Source organism: Nematolebias whitei, chromosome 1 (genome assembly GCF_014905685.2).
Source record: "Nematolebias whitei isolate Nwh7 chromosome 1, NemWhi1, whole genome shotgun sequence".
Taxonomy (NCBI): Eukaryota; Metazoa; Chordata; class Actinopteri; order Cyprinodontiformes; family Rivulidae; genus Nematolebias; species Nematolebias whitei.
Window position 1 is genome coordinate 41,981,489 of NC_056498.1, and position 8,651 is coordinate 41,990,139.

At 46.4% G+C, this 8,651-nt stretch overlaps 2 protein-coding genes across 2 annotated transcripts in view; both read left to right on the forward strand.

The window, feature by feature from the left end:
- eno3 (enolase 3, (beta, muscle)) overlaps window positions 1-6,099 on the forward strand; it is a 7,414-nt gene extending 1,315 nt beyond the window's left edge. The window contains exons 2-14 of the mRNA XM_037677207.1: window positions 1,144-1,233; window positions 1,319-1,414; window positions 1,489-1,547; window positions 2,474-2,543; window positions 2,634-2,767; window positions 2,857-2,973; window positions 3,052-3,157; window positions 4,538-4,735; window positions 4,838-4,914; window positions 5,019-5,143; window positions 5,375-5,483; window positions 5,708-5,766; window positions 5,835-6,099. Coding sequence (XP_037533135.1) covers window positions 1,149-1,233; window positions 1,319-1,414; window positions 1,489-1,547; window positions 2,474-2,543; window positions 2,634-2,767; window positions 2,857-2,973; window positions 3,052-3,157; window positions 4,538-4,735; window positions 4,838-4,914; window positions 5,019-5,143; window positions 5,375-5,483; window positions 5,708-5,766; window positions 5,835-5,904 — 1,305 coding nt within the window. The 5' untranslated portion in view covers window positions 1,144-1,148 and the 3' untranslated portion in view covers window positions 5,905-6,099. The remainder of the gene's footprint in view (window positions 1-1,143; window positions 1,234-1,318; window positions 1,415-1,488; window positions 1,548-2,473; window positions 2,544-2,633; window positions 2,768-2,856; window positions 2,974-3,051; window positions 3,158-4,537; window positions 4,736-4,837; window positions 4,915-5,018; window positions 5,144-5,374; window positions 5,484-5,707; window positions 5,767-5,834) is intronic.
- Window positions 6,100-7,099: 1,000 nt separating this feature from the next.
- Window positions 7,100-8,651, forward strand: part of si:ch73-265d7.2 (C-type natriuretic peptide 2) — a 6,977-nt gene continuing 5,425 nt past the window's right edge. Inside the window, exons 1-3 of the mRNA XM_037683455.1 lie at window positions 7,100-7,129; window positions 7,199-7,359; window positions 7,480-7,556. Of these exons, the coding sequence (XP_037539383.1) occupies window positions 7,100-7,129; window positions 7,199-7,359; window positions 7,480-7,556 (268 nt within the window). The remainder of the gene's footprint in view (window positions 7,130-7,198; window positions 7,360-7,479; window positions 7,557-8,651) is intronic.

Sequence of the window (8,651 nt, forward strand, 5' to 3'; positions counted from 1 at the left end):
TGATGATGATGATGATGATGATGAAACAACCAGAGACAGGGTCCATGTGTTCTTGTAATCCAAGGACAAGATGAGTCCACTCCATCTATCATCTGGTTCTGGACTCAGGTCTCTGGAGAGCATCTTGATCAGGGAGGTCCAGACTTTTCTTCTAGCTCTTTTTGAGTACTCCAAAGTTTTCTCAGACCCGCTAAGAGACATAGTCTCTGTAGGGTGTCCTTGGTCTTCCTCTGGGTCTCTTCCAGCTGGACATGCTTGGAAAACCTCCCTCGAGAGGTATCCAGGGGACATCTCGCCTGATAACTGTACTTCTCACAGTACCTGTAAGGGAAAGTCCAGCTACCCTCAGAGAAAACTCATTTAGACCTCCTGTATCAGCGACACACAATTCCATACTCATGGAGCACCTCCACAGTGCACTTTTAGGAGCATGGTTGAATGCTTCTCCAAGTCCAAAGCACACATGTAGATGAGATGGGCAAACTCTGAAGAACCAGCTTTGGCGAGTCAGGGTCAGAGCACCAAGGCTCTCCTGCAGGGGGCGGGCCCATAAGATGACAAACCCATGTAACATTTGGGCTGAGCCCAACCGGGCACCATGAGTAGAGACCTGGTCACCAGGTGCGTGCTGACGAGCCCAATCCTCAGAACTGGCTCCAGAGTGAGGCCCCGGTTACCCATATCTGGATGAGGAACATCAAGTTCCTTGTTGTTCTCCGACCATACAAGTATTCTGAAGATCTGAATGTGCTTCCTTAATCCAAGAATTTAGTCCATCTCTTTCCCTGTAATCCATAGACGGTGTACGAGTGTGTTCCTGTAATCCGGAGAGTCTAACTATGTTTTTAGTTTAAGAAACAGGTCGAACTGCTCTTTGATCATTTGTGGAAAGAATCTAGACTTGCCTTTGCCGTGTGAGATGTGTTTGTCTTTTTAACTGTAGCTCTGGTTCTGCTCCAGTTGTCCCAAACTTTGCCATCCAGACCTGTCTATTCTCTTGGATTTTTCATAACAAATAATTGAGTTCATGTGGGATTAAACTGGATCACTGTGTGTGAACACCTCAAACAAGTGAACTGGACTTACAGTTTGTGTTCATCACTTTGTCTCCCCTGTCCTCCCATGTCCCTCTGTGTTCCACAGTCAGGATGTCTATTACCAAGATTCATGCTCGTGAGATTCTGGATTCCAGAGGAAACCCCACAGTGGAGGTGGATTTGTGGACAGCCAAAGGTAAGCAGCAGGATCCTCAGATCCTCAGTTGGTGCATCTCAGATGGTCTTCAGAGTCAGTGAGCTAAGGTCAAACTGTCCCTCAGGTCTCTTTAGAGCTGCTGTCCCCAGTGGGGCATCCACCGGAGTCCATGAGGCACTGGAGCTCCGTGACGGAGACAAGAGCCGTTACTTGGGCAAAGGTAAGAGAAGACCATCAGGGAGGGTGAGGAGCTGAAGATCAGATCCAGGTGCTAACACCCATGTTTGTCTGCAGGAACCATAAAGGCTGTGGAGCACGTCAACAAGGAGATCGCCCCCAAGCTGATCGAGAAGGTATGAGATACCAATCACCACCTGGTACTGCAGATGGTGGCTGTTGGAAAACTTCTCGTTCGCTAACATTGTTTACTCAGTAAAAGAGCACGACTACTGTTAGAGAACTTTCGGTCAAGGGTTCTACATGTTTTTATTGTGGCTGAGAACATCTTTCCCTCCTGCCATGAGAACAGGCAGCTCAGCTCTCTCCCAAAACATTCTCTTATCTCGGACCAGAGACCGACTCGCAAGGTCTCTCTGATGCCCATGAACCAGATCTGTGCACAGAGTTGTGAGATGGGACTGCAGCTGTCTTCAAGGGACTCCTCTGAACTGCTACTCTGAGACTCGTTCTGTGACTCTTCTTCGTGTATTTATGTCTGTAGCATGTCCTGAACGGGTCCTTACAAGTAACGCTGTTTAAAATCTTCACCTGCCAGGAGCTAGATGTTCTGCAGATGGTAGCTAAAGGAGAAGTGGGTCTTCAGTTATTAACTAAATTAGGACTGCTTCCTGTAAAACCAAGCGTTTTTACCTAAAGCAGGTCCAGTTCTTTAGAAGAGAGAAGCTCCTATCAGAACCAGAACTAGATTTTGAAGTTTAAGTTTCACTCTGGAGCCAGTTTACCAACATCAGTGTTTAAAGAAACCTACAAAAACATGTCCATATAGTTTGTGTGAAACCTGTTGTGTGGGACGGTTATGACTCTTGTCATGGAGACAAAAGAAGACAGTCCAAATGTCCCCCCATTCATGTCTCAAGTGGGATTTCTTGTTGGGAAGACTGTAAAAACTGTTGGGTTAATTTCTGGAATAACTCTTGGACAAACTGCCATTTCTTAATCCTCATATTTAAATTACTTATTAAAATTAACCACTTCTCATCTGTCCACTTGTCTCTCTGTCTGTCTCTCTGTCTGTCTGTCTGTCTCTCTGTCTGTCCAGAAATTCAGCGTTGTTGAGCAGGAGAAGATCGACAACTTCATGCTGGAGTTGGACGGCACTGAGAACAAATGTAAGGACCTGTCTTTTTGTCTCTTCATACCTGTCTGTGTCTCACCTGTCTGTCTGTGTCTCACCTGTCTGCCTTTATGTCCATCTACAGCTAAGTTCGGAGCTAATGCCATCTTGGGCGTGTCGTTGGCTGTCTGTAAGGCCGGAGCTGCAGAGAAGGGTGTTCCCCTCTACCGTCACATCGCCGACCTTGCTGGACACAAAGATGTCATACTTCCTGTTCCTGTGAGTGGGAGGGGCTTGTGGTTGATGGACGATGACTGATGTTAGTTTGTGTTTTGTTACATCTAGTTTTTTTTTATGTTTGTGTTCAGGCCTTCAACGTGATCAATGGTGGAAGTCATGCTGGAAACAAGCTGGCCATGCAGGAGTTCATGATTCTTCCTGTTGGAGCTGCAAACTTCCATGAGGCCATGAGGATCGGAGCCGAGGTTGGCGCGTTGAGTCCAGTTTCTTCTGCTGGCTGAAGCCACATCTACCTTTAACCGTGCCTTCCAATATGTGTTCAGGTCTACCACAACCTGAAGAATGTCATCAAGGCCAAGTACGGCAAGGACGCCACCAACGTGGGAGACGAGGGTGGCTTCGCTCCTAACATCCTGGAGAACAACGAGGGTAAGGTTCTGTCTATCTGTGGTTGGGTTGTGGTGTAACATTGGTTCTATTAGCTCTGCACATTAAAGAGACTGCACTTTTTAAAAAGTTTTTAATGATCTTTTAGCTCCAGATTCAGGAGATTCTGCCTTTCTTTTGCTTTTAGACTTGACCGCTGCCTTTGATACTGTTGACCACAGGGTTCTGATCTCCAGGTTGGAGCAATGTGTTGTCAAAGGTTCTGCTCTGAACTGGTTCAGGTCCTAGCTGTTTGACAGGACTTTCTCTGTAAACCTCAGAGAATCTGTCTTCTCCTCTGCCTCCCTCACATGTGGAGTACCCCAAGGATCTATTATTGGACCCATATTATTTTCCATTTCTACGCTGCCTTTAGGTTCCATTTTTAGAAATTTCAACATTTCTTTTCATTCTTATGCAGACGACTCACAAGTTTGCTGTCATTTGAAGCAAAATGTTTCTATTTCACTGAAATCCTGCTTGACTGCCTCTCCGAGGCGAAGGCTTGGATGGCTTCAAGCTTCCTCAGTTTTAATGAGGATAAAACTGAAGTCATCATTTTTGGACCCAGTGAAAACCGAAGTGCTTCTTCTTCAGATCTGGTTAGCTTGGAGCCATTTGTAAAAGGTCATGTAAAGAATGTGGGACTAATATTTGATTCTAATTTTAATTTTGACAGAAACATTAGTTCTGTTATAAAAAGATCCTTTTTGAAACTGAGTCTTTTATGCAAAGTCAAATCATTTTTATCCTTTAAAGACTCTGAACAGCTGATTCATGCTTCGATTACCTCCCAACTCGACTCCTGCAACTCTCTGTGTGTCGCTGTTAGCCGGGCCGGCCTCTCGTCTGCAAGTGGTCCAGAACGCTGCAACTCGTCTTTTAACTGTAACGAAGAAGTGTGGACAGATGTCCCCACTTCATCGGCTTCACGTTGACCTGTAAGGCCCTGAATGGACAGACTCCTCTAGACCTGTCGGATGTCCTGCAGCCCTATGTGCCCTCTAGATCCCTCAGATCCAATGATCATTGGCTTTTGGTTGTCCGGAGGTCCAGGATGGTCCATAAAGGGGATCAGGTCTTCAGCTGTAGCTCCTGAACTGTGGAACCAGCTGCCTCTTAAACTCTCGGGGTGCTTGTCTCTTCTTAAAGCACATTTGTACTCTCTGGCTGTTAATACAGCGTGAGAGTTGATTATTTATTTATTTACTATGTTTTATTGGTTTTTTGTGTAGTTTTTTTATTGCTTGTATGTTTTTATGGCCTCCTGTTCTTGTATTTTTTTCTCATTATTTGTAATTGGTCAGCAAGAGTAGTTTTTTAAACGTGCTTCATAAATACATTTGATTTGATTTGACAGTCTTCATCAATGTGTCTCTGCAGCTCTGGAGCTGCTGAAGACCGCCATCGAGAAGGCCGGTTACCCCGACAAGATCATCATTGGCATGGACGTCGCCGCCTCAGAGTTCTTTCGCAATGGCAAGTACGACCTGGACTTCAAGTCCCCCGATGATCCATCCAGACACATCTCTGGAGAGCAGCTGGGAGACCTGTACCGTAGCTTCATCAAGGGATACCCTGGTAAGAATCCATCCCAGGTCCAACGGGACAGCATCCAGAAGTTAGTTCACCACAAACTGTTGGTCATTGTGTGAGACTGATTCTGTCTCTCTCTGTTTCCAGTCCAGTCTATTGAGGATCCGTTTGACCAGGATGACTGGGAGCACTGGGCCAAGTTTACCAACTCCGTGGACATCCAGGTGAGACAGACAGGTTGAGGCGTCACCTAAGTTCAGGTGGTCTGTCAGGATCTGTTTTCTGTTTGAACATGGAGGTCAGCCTGGTTCTCTGTTCCACCAATCAGATCGTAGGAGACGACCTGACGGTGACCAATCCAAAGAGGATCCAGCAGGCCGTGGAGAAGAAGGCCTGCAACTGTCTGCTGCTCAAAGTCAACCAGATCGGCTCGGTCACCGAGTCCATCCAGGCGTAAGACCCCTAACACCTGTCTGTCTGAACACCTGTCTGTCTGAACACCTGTCTGCTGCTTAAAGTCAACCAGATCAACTCTGTCAACGAGTCCATCCAGGCGTTTGTTTATTTATGAATTAAACATTAATTTATTGTTACAGTTTTGCTTGTGTTTTCTTTTCCACCTGTTCCTTACCTGTCTGTCTTTCTCTAACTGTCTCTGTCTGTACCCGTCTCCCTACGTCTCAGGTGTAAGCTGGCTCAGAGCAGTGGGTGGGGTGTGATGGTCAGCCATCGTTCTGGAGAGACTGAAGACACCTTCATCTCTGACCTGGTGGTTGGACTCTGCACTGGACAGGTAGGTGGGAGGGTAAGAGGCAGTGGAGCAGAAAGATGTTCAGGTGTACAAGTACAGGTGAACATACAGGGAAACAGTACAGGAGATGCATAGGTGTACATGTACAGGTAGATGCTCAGGTGTACATGTACAGGTAGTAAATGTTTCCAGGTCAAGTCCAACAGAACTTCACCCTCAGCTGGTTGGATCCTCTGATGATGATACTTCCTGCCTTTGTCTCTCAGATCAAGACTGGAGCCCCCTGCAGGTCAGAGCGTCTGGCCAAATACAACCAGCTGATGAGGTAAGCACTTCCTGTCTCCTACAAAGTAAAGGCCTCTGTTTCAGAGTAAAAGCCTCTGTGTTCTGCAGGATCGAGGAGGAGCTCGGGGACAAAGCCAAGTTCGCCGGGAAAGACTTCCGCCACCCCAAGATCAACTGAGGCCCAACCCTTCTCTCTGTTACCGTGGCTACTGACTGACACCTGATGATTCCTGAAACCACGCCCACTCCTCCATACAGCAGAAAGTGGGAGGTCCCAGGTCACGATGGGTTTTGGTCCCGCCTACCCAGCTGTAATTCCATGACTGATGTTTTTCTACAAATCAAAAAGTAAATAAAGAGAGACACGTAAAAACTTGTTTGTCTGAGTGTTTATTGATCATGGGTCGTTGGTACCACTGGTTATTGATTACCGATTAATGATTGGTGATTATTGAATTCTTCCTAATTCCTGATTATTATATTTTATTTGTATTTAACCTGTAGCTGACTGTTCTTAATTGGACTGATGTTTAACGTCAGACAAACATCAGGATCTAATTTCACACACACAGACACACACACACACACACACACACACACACACACCCTCTCTCTCTCACAGCGCCATGTGACGTCAATGCTGATTGGCCGAGGTGTTTGGGCTGCAGGCAGGTCGTTGCCTGGTGATGAGCAGCAGCCGTGTCAAACCTATGACTGAAAGTGATGCAAACGAGTGTGTGTGTGTGTGTGTGTGTTAGTTTCATATCATCTCAGTATTTTGTGACTTTGTTTTATTGTTGCCATGGTTACAGACATGACTCCAGTTGTGTCTTTAATGAAACAGTCCATGTCACATGAAAATTAAACTTCAGAGCCCAGAACTCCCAGACCCCTCATAGACCCTCAGAGAGGCTCATAGAACCATTCGAAGACTCCTGTAGTCCTGTGGACCCTGATCCAGGAGGACGGGAACCTCTCGGGGTCCCTGGACTCTGGTCCTGTTTTGGTTTGGAAACTTTTTCAAGAATCTTGGAAACTGAGTTCTGGTTGAACCAGTTCAGCAGGCACACAGAAACACACCCAGACACACACACACACACACTCACACACACTCACACACACACAGTGTGCTGTTGTGACCTGCAACCTCTCTAATCAAGTGATTGATGACCTGTTGTGTGTGTGTGTGTGTTTGTGTGTGTTTGTGTTTGTGCGTGTGTGTGTGTGCTCTTGATGACGTCAGCACTGAATGGGGACGGAGTTTGTCTGACGGAGATAAAGGCGATGGGGGGTCATTAAACCAGCTCGTCTCTCAGAGCATGTGAGCTCTGAAGCTCCGCCCCCTCACACAGGAAATAGTTGCTAATGACGACATGATCTCCGTGGTGACGGTTTACCATGAGGTCAGAGGTCACAGCAGCAGAGAAGAACAGAGTCATGTCCACTGGATCTTCATTCTGGATCTTCTTTAGGAACCCCTGAGCAGACCGTCAGCATACCTTCCAGGAGTCCTGGAAGATCCTCAAGGACCACAGAGAACTGTGCTGGCACCGTTCCTCTTCACCCTCTACACTGCAGACTTCTCCATCAACTCCCTCACTGCCATCTGCAACAGTTCTCTGACTCTGCCACAGTCAGTCTCATCACAGGTGAGGACGACTCAGTGGACTCAAGACTTGGTGGACTGGTGCCAGCAGAACCAGCTCCTGATCAACGCTGCTAAAACTAAGGAGCTGGTGGTGGATTTCCACAGGCACAGGTCCACCTCACTGACCCCGGTGAACATCCAGGGTGTGGACATAGAGATCGTGGACTCTTATCAGTACCTGGGTGTTCACCTGAACAATAAACTGGACTGGTCTCACAACACTGATGCACTTTACAGGAAGGGTCAGAGCAGACTCTACCTGCTGAGGAGACTGAGGTCTTTTGGAGTGCAGGTCCTGAAGACCTTCTTTGACTCGGTAGTGGCATCAGCCATCTTCTATGGTGTTGTGTGTTGGAACAGCAGCTTAGCATCAGCTGAGAAGAAGAAGCTAGATAAGCTCAGCTCTGTGCTTGGACGCCCCTCGACCCAGGTCAGGTGGTGGGAGACAGAAGGACTCTAGCTAAAATAACATCATTGCTGGACAACGTCTCCACCCCATGAAGCTGCTGCTGAACTGGAGAGCTCGTTCAGTGACAGGTTCCTGCTCCTAAATGCACAAAGGAGCGTCACCGCAGGTCCTTTCTCCAGCAGCTGTTAGACTCTACAACCATCACTGCTCCAACAAACTCAACAAGGATTAAATCCATGCTGACCTCTGCTGAAACACACACTCTGCCTGTAACACTGTGCTGTCAATACTCTGTCCTCATCAATGTTCCAATACATATTGAACAATATTATTGATATTTTTATCTTATTTCTTTATATATTGTTTTTAAAATTTAGGAACTTTTGTGTGAATCTTATCTGACCCTTATCAAGGGCCAGATAAGAACCTGGGATCTGAGATCCACCTGGGGTCTTCATGAAGACCTTCAGGACAAGGACATCAACCAACATGGTCCCTCAAGGTTCCTCAAGTTCTACTGGAGATTTATTCCAGGACTTCAAAACATTAACATTAAAGACGTTACTAGAACCTCCTTCTTCCACCTGCGTAATATCACTAACATTAGAAACATCTGATCTAAAGATGATGCAGAAAAACTGGTCCATGCATTTGTCACGTCTAGACTGGACTATTGCAATGGTTTATTATCTGGGTGTCCAAATACTTCTTTAAAACGTCTTCAGTTGATCCAAAATGCTGCTGCCAGAGTCTTAACTGGAGTTACTGGGAGAGATCATCTCTCTCCAGTTTTAGCTTCTCTCCATTGGCTCCCTGTCAAATCCAGAATAAAATTCAAAATCTTACTTCTAACCTACAAAGCTCTCAA